General features: G+C 43.5%; 1 protein-coding gene across 1 annotated transcript in view; it reads right to left on the minus strand.

Annotated features, from left to right (window-relative positions):
* Positions 1-6,314: 6,314 nt before the first annotated feature.
* LOC126022667 (cat eye syndrome critical region protein 2) overlaps positions 6,315-19,586 on the minus strand; it is a 137,235-nt gene continuing 123,963 nt past the window's right edge. Inside the window, exons 14-18 of the mRNA XM_049783641.1 lie at positions 18,655-18,783; positions 17,714-18,560; positions 12,384-13,791; positions 10,324-10,426; positions 6,315-6,456 (exon numbers count right to left, since the gene is read on the minus strand). Coding sequence (XP_049639598.1) covers positions 6,451-6,456; positions 10,324-10,426; positions 12,384-13,791; positions 17,714-18,560; positions 18,655-18,783 — 2,493 coding nt within the window. The 3' untranslated portion in view covers positions 6,315-6,450. The remainder of the gene's footprint in view (positions 6,457-10,323; positions 10,427-12,383; positions 13,792-17,713; positions 18,561-18,654; positions 18,784-19,586) is intronic.

Genomic DNA, 19,586 nt, shown 5'->3' on the forward strand with positions numbered 1-19,586 from the left:
AATAGCAAAAACACATAAGCCACAAAACAGTTAGTCACATCATTGTCCTAGGAAATGATAAACCTGAATGAACAATGAATTTGGAAATTAACTGACACTACTTATGGAAGCTATTTTTAGGGAGGATGGAATTCAGGCAAGTGCTCTACATGAAAACATATACTTTTGTTTTTCCTAGGGGGAGGTTGACCACACACACAGAACTCACTTAGATATTTGGTGCTAGAGATCCAACCAGGGCTGGCAATATGCAAGTACCTTAACTCCTGTAATAAACTTTCAAGTACACATTTAAGTTTTTACTGGGTGGGGGGGTTGGAGTGACAGTACAGTGGTAGGGCATTTGCTTTGCATGTGGCCAACCTGGGAACGTGGGTTTGATCCCTGGCATCCCATATGGACCCCTGAGCCTGCCAGAAGTGATTTCTGAGTGCAGAGCCAGGAGTAATCCCTGAGTGCCGCTGGGTGTGGCCCAAAAACTGGAGGGAAAAATAAGTTTTGTACTTAAAAGTTTTCAACTCTCGATTTTCAGCCACTCTAAGTTCCCCAGGTGGCTCCAGGTGCTTCTTCAGTAATGATCTGCTGCCAACCCATATTGCAACTACCTCAGTTTTTATTATCATCTTTTGGTTTATGGGCCACAGCTGGCGGCCCTTAGGGGTTACTCCTGGCAGGCACAGGGGACCATATGGGACGACGGGATTCAAACCAACCACCTAAGGTCCTGGGTTGGCTGCTTGCAAGGCAAACGCCGCTGTGCTATTTCTCTGGTCCCTACCTAAGTTTTTAGATAAAATTAGTATACTGCAGATGTGGAAGATGGACTACCAAAGGCTGGGAATGTGTGGGTAATTTTGGGGTTGGATACGAATTAGCTACAGAGCAAGGTCTAATCATACTACCTGTTATGTGGTTTATTTTTTAGTTTTTGGGCCACACTGATGATCAAGGCTTGTTCTTGGCTGTGCTAAGGAAACATTCTTGGTGGAACTTAAGTTACTATATGGGATGTCTGGGATATCAAACTCAGTCAGCAGTGTGCAAGGCAAGCATTCTACCTGCGTACTTTGGGGTTCCACATTGTTTTGGAGTATTCTAAGAGATGAAACTTATCACCTATCCCCACTCTCTGCCCTCCTATATACTGCCCATCTTGACAAAGTAGAATGGGTGCGAACATATTATTAGGGAATGACATCGAAGCCTCACTTAAGCCTTTGTTGTGAGAGGAACTATATATAAAAGTGACACATGGACACACACAACTCACACATATCAGAGCCTTACTAGTTTCAGAATGTACTTTATACAAAATAATCAGTTCATATGGAAATAAATCTACAGACCTCCAGGGATCAAAAGCTTTTTAAAAAAGTTCTTTTAAAAAATTATCCAACACACAATATAGAACTAACTATTGAGGTAAGTGTCGCTCTCAGTGAAACAGGGAATCAGCAGACCATGACAAAATACACAGAATATAAAAATAAATAGTATTCCCCTTTCCAGTACTGGCCAGGAAAGTTTACACAGCTTTTGTAGCAGGAGCGAATAATCCCTGACACCATTCTGGAGACAAGTGAAACCTGGCCTGACACTTAGGAGCTGTGTGCAAGGCAAGAGTGAGGTAACCAAGCCCTAGCTAGGGAAAAGGAATATATTGAGCAGGGTTCAGTACTTCAGTATTTACTCAATATCCAAACTCTTTTGCTACCCAACCCCCTCCACCTTTCCATAAACACATGCAGGGCAACCAGCTGGTAATTAGGTGTTTTTAACCTAATAGTTGAGAGTCCTGAAGCAAAGAGCCAGAAGACTGTGCCTCTAAGTCGTTTTAGCAAAGTCTTACAGAGCAGATAGTAAACACTAGGCTGGAGACAAAGCCAGAGTCAGAATGACAGATTCTATATAAAATAGTCACTGAAGTTATTTTGTCAAAGAGAACGATAAGTACAGTACAGTATCCTCTGGTTGCACATAGGGTACAGAGTACAATTACCAGCTCAAGAAAGGGGGAACATCTTTCCCCTCATGTGGCAAGTACCAAACACATTATTATCTGAAAAGATGTGAACTCAGGAATAAAGGCTTCTGTAGAACCAGCCAAAATTCCAAGTAGCTTTGATGACTATGTTGAGCAGAGGGCAAGAACATTACAACCTGGAAATCTACAAGGTGGTAAACTTAATTCATAAACACAGGGACAATTTTCCACCATGGAGTCTATTACCATCTGGGAAGGGGCAAGTGGACAGGCACAGGGTCAATAATAATTAACTTTACCTAGACAAATACTTTTGGGAAATTTCTAAAGAGCTGTTTTTTGCTTGGCTATCAGTTTTAAAAGGCTATTCATGGTGAACTTTACCTCTGCACTCTCCCTCCAGCCCTGAAACCAGGTCTTAAAATCGCTGCATTATTTAGTTTTGAACTTTTATTAAAAACATAGTAGATGGAATGGAAAAGATAGCAGTGTATGGGTGTCTGCCCTGAATATGGCTGAACTGGGTTCCATCCCCAGAACGCCATATGGTGCCCTAGGCTCCTGCCAGAAGCTAAAACAAAAGCATGAACTCTTGCCTGTAATCCTGTGTCTCCAGAATTTTGGTATTCTGGATAGCATTTAGCTGTCTTTGACTCCAGTATAAATAATATAGCAGATGAATACCACAGGACAATGATAACAATGGGTTAATGACAAGACTTAAAGACAAGATTTAATTTGAACTGAGAGGTTCAGAGAGACAGTAGAGGGGGTAAGGCATGGAGTTAATCCCAATTGATTCTGGAAAACACATATGGTTTCCAGAGTACCTCCAGGGATCAAGAATGATCCCTGCAGTCAGTCAGGTATAAGCCCAAACTAGAGAAATAAAACAGAAAACTGAGGGGTACAAACTAATTTTTTCTTTAAGACCACAGAAATTACTCCTGGTGATGCTCAGAGTACCTTATGGGATTCTGGGATCAAACTTGGGTCAGCTGCACGTACGTCAAGCACCCAATCCGCTGTACTTAGTTCTGAGTTCAACAAACTACAGATCTTAAGATTTCAATAAGCAAAGCATGGAGTACTTTCGTCTTATAGAAACAGGTTAGCTGTGACCTTAAATATTCATTAGCTCATGTGTCTTAACAGAAGAACTAACCAATTGGGTCAAATAGTGGCCATAATTTTTTTTTTTTTTTTTTGGTTTTTGGGCCATACCCAGTAATGCTCAGGGGTTACTCCTGGCTATGTGCTCAGAAGTTGCTCCTGGCTTGGGGGACCATATGGGACACCGGGGGATCGAACTGCGGTCCGTCCAAGGTTAGCGCAGGCAAGGCAGGCACCTTACCTTTAGCGCCACTTCCCGGCCCCGTGGCCATAATTCTTTTTTTTTTTTTGTGGTTTTTGGGTCACACCCGGCAGTGCTCAGGGGTTACTCCTGGCTCCATGCTCAGAAATTGCTCCTGGCAGGCACGGGGGACCATATGGGACGCCGGGATTCGAACCGATGACCTTCTGCATGAAAGGCAAACGCCTTACCTCCATGCTATCTCTCCGGCCCCCATAATTCTTATTCCTTGAAAAAAAATTGTTTTTTGTTTTTGGGTCACAGCCAGTAGGCCCCAGGGCTTATTCCTGGCTCTGCAATCAGGAATCGCTTCTGGAAGATTATGCTCAGATATGGGATGCTGAGAATGAAACCACATTGGCTGTATTCTAGGCAATTACATCACTGTACTATCGTGCCTACCCCTTATGCTTCTTTATAGTAATAGGTAATTGAGATTAAGGAGTTAGGAGTCAAGAGAAAAGGTTGCTTCAAGCAGTATTAGTTCTATTAGCTCAAATACCAGCAGGGTGAAAGGCAAGGGCACAAATTTGACCAACTATTGCTTCAAGCAGTATTAGTTCTATTAGCTCAAATACCAGCAGGGTGAAAGGCAAGGGCACAAATTTGACCAACTATTGCTTATGATCTACTTTCCCCCATACCTTACGGAAGAGGCCTGAGGTTATTCCCTCCTTGTTAGGGAGAAGCTAGAGGTTTCAGCTAGCTTCTGTATGGAGGAGCAAAGTTGTCTGTGGCAGAATGCTCTAAGCCTTAAACAGGTCTAACCGTTCCCAGCCCTGTAGGAAGACTGGTAGGTACATTCCTCCCTCCCCTGCTCTTGCAATTTTGAAATAGAATGGGAGAAGCTTTGATTACATCAATTTACAATAGCTCTGTAGTTGATAGACTTATATACAAACCTCATCATCTACTATTCCTGCATGTATTAGGCTGATTTCTTTACTCTTCTCCAGTTATAGTCTTCTAATAAAACATCAGAATCACAGAGAATATAGTTTTAAAATTTGATGCACTGGAGGGCACACCAAAACTTAAAGTCTATTAGAGGAAAAAAAAAACCCTGTTTCTTGGTGTGTCTGTTTTAGAGGCATCTGTCTGTTCTCCACCAAACTCTCCATCCTGCTGGCTTAAGAGAAGCACCACTGGCTAAAAAAATATTATTCACTTACAAGGAATCATTGAAACCCTAGTCTTTTGGAACCTTTTGTGTAATATTAATATTTCCCTTTTCTTCAGTTAATGAAGTTTACACACAACAGACCAACTAATCTCACAATGAAGTCTGTATTAAAAAATAAGGGCACATCAGTGTTTTTTGTTTGTTTTTGGGTCACACCCATTTGACGCTCAGGGGTTACCACATAGGATGCCGGGAGATCGAACCGTGGTCCGTCCCACGCTAGCGCTTGCAAGGCAGACACCTTACCTCTAGCGCCACCTTCCCGGCCCCCATATCAGTGTTTTATAGAAACCTATTACCACAAGAGTATGTTAAAAATCTTTACCCTGGGCCCGGAGAGATAGCACAGTGGCGTTTGACTCGCAAGCAGCTGATCCAGGACCAAAGGTGGTTGGTTCGAATCCCGGTGTCCCATATGGTCCCCCGTGCCTGCCAGGAGTTATTTCTGAGCAGACAGCCAGGAGTAACCCCTGAGCACCTCCGGGTGTGGCCCAAAAACCAAAAAAAAAAAAACAAAAAAAAAAACCCAAAAAAACAAAACAAAAAAAAACCAACTTTACCTTATAAACTTGTACTTTCAGGGCATATTCCTGTTTTCCTCCCTCACCCCATTTTTAATTCAATTTAAAATATATAGGTCCCAACTTTGGTGGCATCTTAGCTAAACCCAAATATATGCTAAAGAGGGAGAATCCAGAATCCAGTGTAATTCACTTCTAAAACTGTGATCAAGTAATTTAATACTGTAACATTGTTTCCTATCAGATGACAAATGGTTCCCAAGATCTTATTCTTGATAGCTATTTTAAATCACCATGACTTACATTACTATAACTCACGTAAAATAAAAAACTACAATGAAATACTCCTAAATTCAAACTGTAAATCTATAGAATACATTTTCCTATTCAAAACTGTGTGCAATTCCTTTATTGATACTAACATATACAAACCTGAGTAGTAACTTCCACAAAATGTGATTCGTGCCAGAAAAGCTTTGTGTGATAGTTTCCAAACCACAGACTGACCAAGTCTGTGAAGAGGATGACACATTTTATCCTCTAATAAACAAAATACTCTAGTGATCCAAACTTCTGATATTGATTTACATCTATCTGACAGGTTGGTGGCAAAATCAGGAAGGGTAATGCTCTCTTAAATTCAGGATTTAATCCTGAGCAGCTTGTCTTCTGAGCTGGATCTTCTAATAGGCGGTAACTGTACACTTTTAATTAGACTGAAAAGAAGGCCTTTAGCTTTTAAAAAATTGAGCAAGCAGGTTGCAAGTTTAGAACTTTCCTACCTTCTTCTCCAGCACTCTGAAGTACTCAGTGTGACATGACTGTAAACAGATAAGGATCACTCCAGTGCTGTGTGCCCACCAGAGGTAGGATTTTCTCTTCCATGCCTCACCCACTCTTTCCTCATTATGTACAATACATTCACCACCACCAACAAAAAATATTTTAAAGGCAACATGAAAATTTTGTAAACTGGACCCAGCTCTGAATACATTAATACTAAGAGTAGTCCCTTCTCCACATATACCTGAGTTTTTAGCTGCTCATGTAAGTTTAAAAGCACCACTCCATTCTTCAGTATGCCCCCTCCCAAGTTTAAGATGATTTTCCCTGAATATGACTTGGAAAAGTTATCACTAACTCCATTTCATTTGTTCTTGACTGTCTTATCAGCTATGACCAGTCCCTGGCATGGGATTTCCACAAGCTTTGTGAGTTATTGAGGGAGTGCGCTTCTAGGGTTCCAGGAATGGTTTCAGAGCCTGGATGGCAGGATGCTTCGTGCTGTGGAGGGGACTGATTGCTGGTGTGGTAGAAAGACCAATGGGAGGATCTTGCCCACATTCTTATTCTTCATGTTCTAGTCTTCATGTGCAGCTGTCCATTTTCATCGAGTTATTTCCTTGGACTAACTCTGAGGAAACAAAATAAAAACAATCATAACAAAAATTACTAATTGTGTTGTTAAAAATTCAGTAAATCAAGAAATGTTATATTCCTGTATAAATGGGATAATGAATGGCTTGACTGAGTTTCTGTCAGCTGGCATATAAAAATGGAACCTTTTGTTTTACTATTGTAGTCTATTTGTAATAGTGTTAAAATTTGTGATTTATCTTTTTTTGTTTTATTTTTAGGCCACACTCGGTAGTGCTCAGGGACCATATGTGACATGGTTGGATACATTTAAGACAAGCATCCTATCCACTGTACTATCTTTCTGGGCCTAACATTTATGATTTTAAAGTACACAGTTATTGCACCTCAACACCACAAACAATCCCATTAACAATCTTTTTTTTTTTTTTTTTTTTTTGGTTTTTGGGCCACACCCGGTGGTGCTCAGGGGTTACTCCTGACTGTCTGCTCAGAAATAGCTCCTGGCAGGCACGGGGGACCATATGGGACACTGGGATTGGAACCAACCACCTTTGGTCCTGGATCGGCTGCTTGCAAGGCAAACGCCGCTGTGCTCTCTGGGCCCTCCCACTAACAATCTTATTACTTCCATTTCACTCCTTAATCCCTTCTCTCTCCCTCATTTGGCAATCTCAGTTCTGTAATTGAAGGCAGTCAGGGGCTTGTCATTGTTCTTTCTATCTATCCTATTGTTTTGTTTAATATACCATTGATAGATCATCTTGTACTTCATTTATTTAAAAAAAATTTTTTTTTGGTTTTTGGGCCACACCCAGCAGTGCTCAGGGGTACTCCTGGCTATCTGCTCAGAAATAACTCCTGGCAGGCACGGGGGACCATATGGGACACCGGGATTCGAACCAACCACCTTTGGTCCTGGATCAGCTGCTTGCAAGGCAAATGCCGCTGTACTATCTCTCCGGGCCCTTAATTTTTTTTTTTTTTTTTTGGTGTCACAACAGTTTAGATTTACATCTGATTTTGAGCTCAGGGACCACTTCTTATGGAATTCAGGAGACCATATGTGGTGCTGGGAACTTGGGAAAACCCAAGTCAGCCACATGCAAGGCAAGCACCTGATTTCATCTACGATTTTCCTTCTCTCTCTGACTTACTATGCTAAACACACAATTCCTTAACCCTTCCTCCACCTGCAGTTCCATGAAAGTTGCAACAAACTGTCTAATTACTTCTTTGCTTAGTTTTTATAGATTCCATTATATACACAGACCATAACTTCTATTTTATTTGTTTTGGGACTATGCTCAGGTATTAATCTTGGTGAGTTTGGGGGACCATATGTGATGCTGCTGACTGAAACGTAGTCAGATGTGTGCAAGGCAAACATACTACCTTCTGTACTATCAGTCCAGCCCAGCTACCCTCCTCCAAATTCTTCATTCATTCATTGTACACTTTAAGTGTTGCAATGAACATAAGAGTGCATATCTTTCTTTTGTTTTGTTTTGGTTTTTGGGTCACACCTGGCAGTGCTCAGGGGACCATATGGGGTGCCGGGATTTGAAACACCGTCCTTCTGCATGCAAGGCAAATGCCCTACCTCCACGCTATCTCTCCGGCCCCTAGAGTGTTTATCTTTTTTTTTTTTGGCCACACCCGGAGGTGCTCAGGGGTTACTCCTGGCTATCTGCTCAGAAATAGCTCCTGGCAGGCACGGGGGACCATATGGGACACCGGGATTCGAACCAACCACCTTTGGTCCTGGATCGGCTGCTTGCAAGGCAAACGCTGCTGTGCTATCTCTCCGGGCCCATATCTTTTTTTTTTTTTTTTGGTTTTTGGGCCACACCCGTTTTGACACTCAGGGGTTACTCCTGGCTATGAGCTCAGAAATCGCCCCTGGCTTGGGGAGACCATATGGGACGCTGGGGGATTGAACCGCGGTCCGTCCTACGCTAGCGCTTGTAAGGCAGACACCTTACCTCTAGTGCCACCTTCCCGGCCCCCCCCATATCTTTTTGAAGTAGAATCTCGTCTTCAAAAAAAGGAGCAACACCTGGCAATATTCAGAGCTTATTCTTAGCTTTCTAAAATGGCTTAAGGGGCTATATGTAGTGAAGACTGAACCTGGGTTGGCCACATCCAAGACAAATGTGTCCAGCTGTATACTATCTCTCAGATCCCTGAATTAGTGGTATCTCTGGTCATATGAAAGTTTTCAAACTTTCTGGAGAAATCTCCATACTATTTTTCATAGAGGCTGAAACAGATGACACGGTCGAGGTATTTTCCCCCTTTCTTGGTATGAGTCATTTTCATTGATATGAAATATGTTCTCTCTCTCATCATCATCAGGGCTTATTCCTGGCTATGTGCTCAAAAAACTATTTTTTTTGGTTTTTGGGCCACAACTTGGTGACGCTCAGGGGTAACTCTTGGCTATGCGTTCAGAAACTGCTCCTGGTTTGGGGGACCATATGGGACACCAGGGATCCAACCAAGGTCCTTCCTGAGTCAGCCGCATGCAAGGCAAATTCCCTACCGCTGTGTTATTGCTCCGCCTCTTAATAAAGTTTTTAATAAGCTTACTAGCCATCTGTATGAAACCTCTACTTTAAACCTAGTAGCTTAGTATTTGCACGATTTTAGGAAGAGATTAAATAAAAAAAAATTACAAGTAAAAGCTCTAAGTACAATATCTGACAAAAAACAGCCCTTAAAGGTAGTTTGTTAGGGGGCTGGAGAGAGCACAGCAGTGCATGTGGCTGGATGGACCTGGGTTCCATTCCTGGCATCCCATATGGTCCCGAGCTTGTCAGGAGCAATTTCTGAGCTTGGAGTCAGGAGTAACCCCTGAGCACCTCCAGGTGTGACCCAAAAACCAACAAGCAAAAAAAAAAAAAGGAGGTATTTTGTTATTTTGAAGTCCAAGTCATCTGTCAAATATAATAGGTGGGAAAGAATAAAATAAGACACAGGGGCCTCTCCTATCAATAACTGGTCATTCCGGCAAGATGATTCAATGCTCAGGCCCAGTGGTACTGGGAGACTTACAGTACCAGGATACTTCTTGGAGAACTGCACATGAAAGGCTGAACTGGACTCTAGTTGTAATGCTACCATACACCCAGCTACCCAGTAAATCTTTAAAACAAGTAACACATCCAATAGAGCTTGGGGATCAAACTAGGGGCACAGCACGTATTATATCATTTTCCCATGTTCTCTCATATTTTTCCCATTGCCAGGTCACTGGGAGCACAGAATTTGGACCTTCCCATTTCATCTGATATCCTAAGAAGCACTTTCTTTCCTTTTTTTTTTGGTTTGTTTCTGGGTCGCGCCCGGTGGCACTCAAGGGTTACTCTTGACTGCGCTCAAAAATCGCTCCTGGAAGGGATGAGGGACCATATGAAATGCTGGGATTTGAACCACAGTCTGTCCAAGATCAGTCGCGTGCAAAGCAAACGCCGCACCACTGTGCTATCTGTGTGGCCCCCTTTAAACAAACAAAACTCTTATTGGGTCATATCCAGCGGCGCTCAGGGATTACTCTTGGCTCTGTACAGGCTCCTGGCAGGCTTGGGGGATCATATGGGATATCAGGATTCGAACCACTGTTCATCTTGGGTCAGCTGCGTGCAAGGCAAACAGTTTCCCCACCTCTGTGCTATCTCTCTGGCCCCCTAAGAAGCACCTTCTATGAAAAGTTCCTGTGTTAAGTCATCATATACCTATATTCTACTACCTGAAGGAATAAGGATGACTCTAAATATATGTACTCACTCATTAATATACATTTAATGAGGGAAATGCAATGCATATACAAACACACACATATTCTTATATTTGGGAGTTGGGGCTGTTTAGGCCATTGACTTATTCTATAAATTTTTTTTACCTGATCAAGAGGAACTGTTGGGGGCTTATGTGTTGGTAAGTCCTCCTGTGATGCTGGGGGCTTTGGGAACAAGGGCTGTGACAGGGATGGCTGTATCTGCATTCTAGAGAGAGAAATAGGAAAAATGAAAAAGATATAGTTTGTGAGGGAAAAATTAAAATGTACCTCCTGCAGTGAGTCAGCAACTACAGGACAACACCTAGGTAGCTCCTTACCAGATTCTAACCATATGGAAAAACAAATCTACAATTTAGGCCACTTTACATGGGTTTTTAGGCCATACCCACTGTGCTCAGGGTTTACTCCTGGCTTTCTGCTTAAGAACATAGTAAGGGATTGAAACCATGTATGCTGCATGCAAGACAAGTGCTCTTCCTTCCTCTTGCCCTGACCTGCAGTTTTTGAAAAGCAAGGAAACAAACAAAAATGATGGAACAGGAGCTGAAGCAATTACACAGTGGGGGCAAGATGTTTTTTGCCCTTCATAAGGCCAACTGAGGTTAAATCCCTGGCATCCCATATTAGCCCCTGAGCCAGCCAGGAGTAATTTTCTGAGTCCTAGGCAATGCTGGGTGTGACTCAAAACCCAAGCCAAACCAAAACAAACTGTGAGAATGGCTCTGTTAAAAAACTGTTGAATTGGTAGAAACTGTATAAAATAATATAAAGATTCCTTAAAAAATTAGGAATTGTGGGGCCGGAGAGATACCATGGAGGTAGGGCATTTGCCTTGCATGCAGAACGATGGTGGTTCAAATCCCAGCATCCCATCTGGTCCACCGAGCCTGCCAAGAGTGATTTCTGAGTGTAGAGCCAGGAGTGGCCCCTGGGTACTGCCAGGTGTGACCCAAAAACCAAAACCAAAACCAAACAAAAAAATAGGAATAGCGGGTCTGGAGAGATAGCACAGCAGTGTTTGCCTTGCAGGCAGCCGATCCAGGACCTAAGGTGGTTGGTTCAAATCCTGGTGTCCCATATGGTCCCCCATGCCTGCCAGGAGCTATTTCTGAGCAGATAGCCAGGAGTAACCTGAGCACCACTGGGTATGGTCCAAAAACCAAAAGAAAAAAGAAAAAGAAAAAAGGAATAGCGATATATACTAATCCTACTATATTAAGAATTTATTGGGGGCCGGGCGGTGGCGCTAAAGGTAAGGTGCCTGCCTTGCCTGCGCTAACCTTGGACGGACCGCGGTTCGATCCCCCGGTGTCCCATATGGTCCCCCAAGCCAGGAGCAACTTCTGAGCACATAGCCAGGAGTAACCCCTGAGCGTTACTGGGTGTGGCCCAAAAACCAAAAAAAAAAAAAAAAAAAAAAAAAAAAAAGAATTTATTGAAAAGATGTCAAAAAGATATGTTCATCTTGAGGTCACTAAAACATTCACAATAAGAATTGGACATCACCTACATGTCAGTGATGGCTGAGTAGATAAACGTGTGGTGGAGGTATAATGGATTACTACCCAGTTCTATAAAAATAAGAGAGAAAATGGGGGCTGGAGAGATAATATGGAGGTAGGGTATTTTATTTGCCTTGCATGCTGAAGGAGAGTGGTTCAAATCCTAGCATCCCATATGATCCCCGAGCCTGCCAGGAGCGATTTCTGAGTGGAGTAACCCCTGTGCGCTGCAGTGTGTGACCCAAAAACAAACCAAAAAAAACAACCCACTGCTATTTCAGTCTTAATTGATAAGCAAATAGAAAAAAAAAAAACTCTTAGATTTAATAATGAAAGGGAAGAGGACAGCAAATTGGGTAAAAGCAGTCACTTGTATGGTGGATAGAATATAGGCATTTCCCCCCCTTTTCCAGTTTAGGATGATATCTAGCTGTGCTCAGGAGACCATGTGAGGCTGGGAATTGAATTTAGCCTTCCTATATGCAAAGTTTCTTTAACACTCATTGAGCTAGCTCTCTGTTCTAGAATTCAGACTTTGGGCAGTGAGTATAACAATACATATGTTGATTCTAAGACTGTATACCTGAACCTGTATATTACAAATAGATGTTACTTCAACTGAACAAATAAACAAAAAAACTCAATCTAATGCTATCTTACCCTGATGGTCTGTACATTTCTTGGAAAGGTCCCCTTATTCCACTTCCAGTGCCACCTTGTTCCATCATTACAGCTTGAAAGTGACCCAGGCCTTCTTCCTGGCAACGATAGATGGGGCCTTCCTGAGAGAGGCCATTGGGCTGGGGTGCCACTGGATGATGATGTGGGTGAACAGCCACAGGGGAAGAGTAAGCCCTGGGCTGAAAATGACTAGCTAGTCGCTGTGGTGTGTAAGGAGGCCCCGTTTGTAGCATCATGCTATGGGTTGGGAAAGGGGAAGAACCAAACCCCATTCCTGAACTCAGAGGTGGAGGAGGAGTTCCATAAAGATATTCGCTAGTTGATAGTGAACTTTGTCGCTTGGTAGCTGCATTATGGTTGTCCAGGTCTAGAAATTCTTTGGGACTCTCTGGCCTCTCCAGTGATTCATCCAGCTTTTCTTCCTCTGGACCAGGATTCTGCCCATCAGCTGTGACTACTTTAGTAGTCATCACATCCATTTGGCTCGAGGAAGCATTCAGTGATTCACAGCCTTGTAGATTAGCCATGGAGTTCTTGTCTGGGAAGAGGGGCCTCGGTGGGGGAGGCTGACTAGGAGGTGGTCCAGTTGGACTTCCTGGGGGATGGAGATGTCTCTGCCAGTCAGAAAAACCCTGAGAACATGTGTAATAAGGAGTTCGCTGGTAGTGATGATAGGAGTGCTGAGGGGGTGGTTGATAGGAGTACTTCATTCCTTGGTGGGGGCGATACCGGGGAAAGATTCCAGTATGGGGGTTGTTAGATTGAAAGCCCCTAGGGGTAAAATTGTGGGGATGTGATACTGAGGGTTTACCCCCCATTACAGTACCCAAGCCTTGTAGGCCCGGATTGAGGTGATAATGTGTAGCTGAATTTGCATATTCCAGGACAGGCATATACAAGGGAGAAAACTGGCTGACAGTACTTCCCATCAAACTGGTGTCTGTACTGGAAGTAGTTGGATTCTGTGCTGTACATGGCATGGTTTCTTGCGATATTTTGCTTCTGGAGCACAGAGGCTTTTCTGAACCATTATTTCCAAGGCCTTTAGTCTCAGATCCACAAGGGGTTGATTCAACAATGGCTCCATTTTCAGGTAGAGCTCCTCTATCTGCCAGAGTGGAGAGATCTCTCATACATTCTTGGGCTGCTGGGCTCGAGTAACTATTCTCTGAGGGCCAGGTACTTTTGCTCTTTGTTGCTTTACAGTTGTCTCTAGATTCTGAGGCGTCGCCTTTGAGCTCTGGACCGTCTGTTTCCCTTTCCTGTGGTGAGCTCTGCCTGGTACAACCAGTTTGCAGAGGAGGTGTAGGGTGAGGTAGTTGTTTGAGATACACCTTCTCTGAAGCACCAACACTTAGTGGCTTATCCTGAAGTCCAGGCAAGGGATCTGCGGAAACAAAATTTTACAAGCAAAATAACCATTCCATACCTGCAAGTAACTGAGAACAGGGACAAAGTACAGAGAACGTGGTACATCCATTAAATGAAGCTACTGGTTCTTGTCACCCTGAGCATCAATGAAGGAGTAAGTCCTGAGTATAGTAGGATGTGGCCCAAACTGCCCCCTAGGATGAAGGTGATGTGACAATTCACACCTCAACTAGGCATTTTGAGGCTCCTTTTTAGGTTATATAAAAATGGACATGTTCTCTTGTTCTCTTTCAAGACATAGAGATGTCCTTACTTTCTTTTTCCTGTGTTGATGATCCACTTAATTTTATTAAAAGGATCTGAGACTATTTGTGATACATGACTCTAAACAGACACGTGAAATACGTCATTATGACAAGATGCAAACTCTAAAATTTGCAGACTCAAGACCAACTTGACAGGGATCAGGAAGGCTGGCTCCTTGATTTCTGCCACATATATAAAGGTTAGCTCCACAGGACCAAAGATTACGATATTCTCCACAATTCTCAACAAACAAAAAATACTCAACAAAAAGGGAATCAAGTAGAATTTTTGTTTTGTTATACCTGGTGATGCTCAGGATTTACCCTTGACTCTACAGTCATGAAGAATGCATAAACATGGTTCAACTGTGTGCAAGGCATACAACTTATCCAGTATAGTATCTATCTCAACCACAATTTGCTGACTGAATGAAAATACTCACACGCATAAGAAAATATATTATCCCTATCTGGATATTCATCTTATCAAGTTAACAGGTAGAGGGGTCAGAGAGATAGCACAGCTGGAGGGCTTTTGCCTTGCATGTGGCCAACCCAAAACAGATGGTAGTTTTGATTCCTGGCATGCCATATGGTCTCCCAAGCCTGCCAGGAGCGATTTCTGAATATAGAGCCAAGAGTAACAACCACTGAGCACTGGGTATGACCCAAATACCAAAAACCAAGAAAAGATAACAGGCAGAAAGAGACAGGGTTCAAATATCTGCCTTGCATAAGGCTGGTACTGGTGTGAACTTGGGCACCAAATGATTGTCAGAGTGCCACTGGGAGCAACCCAAGCCCAGAAGTTGAGTAGCCTGGAAACCACACAATATGACCAAAACTCCAAACCCTAGCCCCTGCAAACAAAAACAAAACAAAACTAAGCAACTCTGAAATAATGAAACACAAGGAAACTAGATGATGCTCGGCCTGGGTTGATCCCTTGACACAGCATGGCCCACTGAGTACTAATAGGTGAGACCCCAAATCAAAAAGTCTATATAGTTTAACATTTAAAAGGCATGAGGCCAGAGCACCAGTACAATGGGTAGGGATTTACCTTGGAAAAGACCAACCTGGTTTCAATCCATGGCACTCCATTTGGTCCTCTGAGAAGTACTGCCAGGAATAATTCCTGAATGCAGAGCCAGCAGTAACCATTGAGCATTGCAGGGTGTGGGCCCCCAGATGCCCTCCCCAACAACAACAAAAGCGAGAGGGGCAGAGAGATGGTATAAGTATAAAAAGTAAGGCACTTGCCATAAGGTATCTCTGAGCACTTCAAGGAGTAATTTATGAGTGCAGAGCCAGAAATAACTCTGAAAATCAGGGTGTTGTTCTCTTACCCTCCAAAGATAAAAAGGCATCCAATACACATAGAAACACAATAACCCAATCAAATAATACTTAAATGTATAGGCCGTTTTTTTGGGGGGTAGGGTTTGAGGGGCATGTATAGTGTGGGTCACATCCAGTGGTACACAGGAGTGACTCCTGGTGGTGCTTGGGAGACTACATGTGGTGCTGCTAATTTGAAACCTGAATTAGCTGTATGTAAGGCAAGCACCTCAGCCTTCAGAACTTGTTGTATGTATGTATGAATGAATGTATGTATGTCTTAGGGCCATACCTCACAGTACCTAGAATGCACACAACATGTGCTTCAACCTTTGAGACAATTATGGCCCCATAATCCCAAAATTTATCTGCTACTGTATCAACCAATAGAATATAACCTCATTATTAGGACAGAGTTGGAGTTATATATATCAAAATAGGTAACATAGGTACTGATCTAGAAGACAGGTATAATCCACTACTTTTGGGTAGAAAACACAGCCCAAAGGGATTGAGCATATGCTCAAGGTAGCCTAGGATAGGGCCCGGAGAGATAGCACAGTGGCGTTTGCCTTGCAAGCAGCCAATCCAGGACCAAAGGTGGTTGGTTCGAGTCTCGGTGTCCTATATGGTCCCCCGTGCCTGCCAGGAGCTACCCGAGCACCACTGGGTGTGGCCCAAAAACCGGAAAAAAAAAAAAAAAAAAAAAAAAGGTAGCCTAGGATAGTGGGCATTGCATGATCTCTGAGTACCACAAACAAAATAATAACATAATAATTAATAACAATGGGTTTGGACAGGGGTCTGAGCAGTGGCACAAGCAGTAGGGCATTTGCCTTGCACGCGCTAACCTAGGACAGACCGTGATTCGATCCTCCGGTGTCCCATATGGTCACCCAAGCCAGGAGCAATTTCTGAACACATAGCCAGGAGTAATCCCTGAGCGTCACCAGGTGTGGGCCACAAACCAAAAAAAGGAGGGAGGGCAGGGGATTGATGGGTAGAAGGATAGTACAGTGAAGTGGTAGGGTACTTTTCTTGAATACAGTTGACCCAGAAATAGTCACAACAACTACGAACAGATTATGGGTGGAAATATATATAGTGGAAACTATTCTGGGCCCAAATTTCAGTTCATACCTACAGTTTCTTTGTGCCTTCGATCTTTTCCATCTATAAAAGCAATAGCAATATGAGCAATCTCAAAAGCATGTTCAGAGAATGAGTTAGTTTACATGAAAATTCAAAGTGTCTAGCACAGCAGTAGGGTGGTTTTGGCCTTCTTTCATGCAGCCAACGTGGGAGAGACCCAGGTTCAATCACTGATATTCCATATGGTCCCAAGTTTGCTAGGAGCAATCCCTGAGTGAAGCTGGGTGTGTGCCCTGTGGCACCCCATTTCCCCCCCCAAAAAAAAGGATTATCACCACCAGAAAACTTTACTTTTATTTATTTTTTATTGTTTTTGGTTCTTGGGTCACACCCGACTGAGCTTAGGGGTAGCTTGGCTCTACACTCAGAAATCACTCCTGGCAGGCTCAGAGGGACCATAGGGGATGCCAGGATCCAAACCACTGTCCTTCTGCATGCAAGGCAAACGCCATACCTCTATGCTCTCTCTGGCTCCAACTTGTATTTATTTTTGCTTTCTCGGTCACACTTGGCAGTGCACAGGGCTTATACCTGGCTCTGCACTTAGGGATCATACTCAGGGAACCATAGTAGGAGACAGGAATGAAATCTGGGTTGGTCAGGTACAAAACAATCGCCCCAATCACCCAAAAATCCTTTTGGACAAAGAATGACACTATGATTCAAGTAGTCTGTATGTAGTAGTCCAAGAAAAATGGTTGGAAACGAGATTAAGCTGGATTCACACTCATTCTGGAAAAGAGTTTAAATAAAGCGAGATAACAAATGATGTGAATTGGGCGCTACAGCGACAGCACAGCAGAGCATTTATCTTGCACGCGGTTGACCCAGGACAAACATGGATTCAATCCTTGGCGTCCCATATGGTCCCCCAAGCCAGGAGCGATTTCTGAATGTCACTGGTTGTGTCCCCAAAACAAAAAACAAAGTGGACGAAGAGATAGCATGGAGGTAAGGCATTTGCCTTGCATGTAGAAGGACGGTGGTTCAAATCCCAGCATCCCATATGGTTCCCTGAGCCTGCCAGGAGGTATTTCTGAGTTCAGAGCCAGCCTGAGCGCTAATGGGTGTGACCCAAAACAAACAAACAAACAAAACCCCCAAAAACAAACAAACAAAACCTCAAATGATGTGAATTACCTCTGTCATTCTCAGGCTCCTGTGTTTCACTGTTGTCCTGTGTCATTCTAGGGTTCCCCAGGACAGGTTTGGGGGTTGACACACCCACAGATGTGGTGTGAACCACTTGTGGGAAAGTGCCAGGGAGCACGGGTGGAGTCAGTTGTTGGGGCTGGTAAGGCACACCTGATGGACAGACTCGGGAAGACAGCTGCTGCATGGCGATCATCTCTGGGCTGTCCATCATGGAGTCCCCTCCCTGCATCCCACGCAGAGTCTGGGAAGGTGCTCCAAAGAGTGAACCTGGTGCTGGGTTGGGAGGTGGCTGTAACTGATGTCCTCCAGATTTAGAAGGTGGCTGCATATACCCTGAAGAAGGAACTCCATGAGGTAGAAAGCTTGATTGTTCAGTCCACTGGTTTGACGAGAGATGTGGTCTCATCACTTGGGAATCCATAATATGACCAAGAGTACGAGGCTGATGAGAGGGGATGAGCCCCATGGGAGACTTGTCATCTGGCACCAGGGGTCCTGGGTTTGTAGCACCATGGTTTCCATTCCAGACAGCAGAATGTATTCGGTTCAGGTATTTAAGTGATCGGTACATGTGAGTGGGAGGAATTTCTGGGCTTTCTGGAAAGTCTGGGGGTCGGGCTGGAACACCACTGTGTCTGGGAGGAGCAAATCCTGACTGGAACTGAGTTGGGGGATATATATTTCCTTCTGGAGTGGGGCCAATCATCTGCCCAAACTGCAAGGATCCAGGATGTGATCCCATGTTAGAAAGGTGAGTTAATCCCCCACATACTTGCTTCTCTTCAGGTGTACCTACTTTGGGTCCTCGATGGCTGTTAATTCCAACTGGAGGCTGGCAAGAAAAAGACAGTAAGCTTCATCAGACCTTGTAAAGTGCTTTGTTTTGAGTAACAAAAGCACCTAAATATTCTGAGAAGGTTGCTGACCTGCATGGCATAAGGTTGATGCTGCTGGAGAGGCTCTCTAGGGTGTAGTTCTGGGACTCTAGAGGAGACATATAAATTGGTAGAATCTGACCCACGAAGAGGGCCAAATGTTCCTGGTACTGCTGGTCTCTAAAGGGCATAAAGGCCAGGAGAAAGAGGAGAGCAAAGAGGCAAAGAGAAGGGCAGGGGTGAAGTTGGGAGAGGGAGAGAGAGAACACATACATTAAGAAGAAAATAAGGACTTATCCTGAAGATGAAAATACAGATTAAATAACACATCTCTAACATCTTAGCACAGTGTGTACCACAGAGAAGACTGCTAGTACATGGGACCAGATTCTGGAACATTTTTTTTTGTTTGTTTTTTGGGCCACACCCGGTGACACTCAGGGGTTACTCCTGGCTATGTGCTCAGAAATCGCTCCTAGCTTGAGGGACCACATAGGACGCTGGAGGATCAAACCACAGTCCGTCCTAGGCTAGCACGAGCAAGGCAGATGCCTTACCATTTGCGCCACTGCTCCAGACCCTGGAATAATTTTTGAGGAGATTAGACAAATATGTCTCAATCTTTTTCACCATTGCCTCTCCTCTCCAGGAGTCATTTTAAGTCAATTTCTATCCTCAATGTTAAATTATACACCAGTTATACACCTGTTGTATTTTATGTATATTTTGGTGCTATATATTGAAAGATTTAGAATACATAGTTCAAATTTTAGGAGAAGCACTTGAAATAAAGAAGAGATGAAGGAGAAAGAAACCCTATAGAAAAATTATTTTGGAAGCAGAGTCAACATCAATTGAAGTTAGATAGTTCAATGGGTTGAGCACATACTTTGCATGCAGGAGACCGAGTTCAACTGCCAGACTAGCAATGGTCCCCTGAGAACTTAGTGAACCAAGAACCAAAAGACAAAATCTAAACGAAG

This window comes from Suncus etruscus, chromosome 11 (genome assembly GCF_024139225.1).
Source record: "Suncus etruscus isolate mSunEtr1 chromosome 11, mSunEtr1.pri.cur, whole genome shotgun sequence".
In the NCBI taxonomy this organism is placed as follows: Eukaryota; Metazoa; Chordata; class Mammalia; order Eulipotyphla; family Soricidae; genus Suncus; species Suncus etruscus.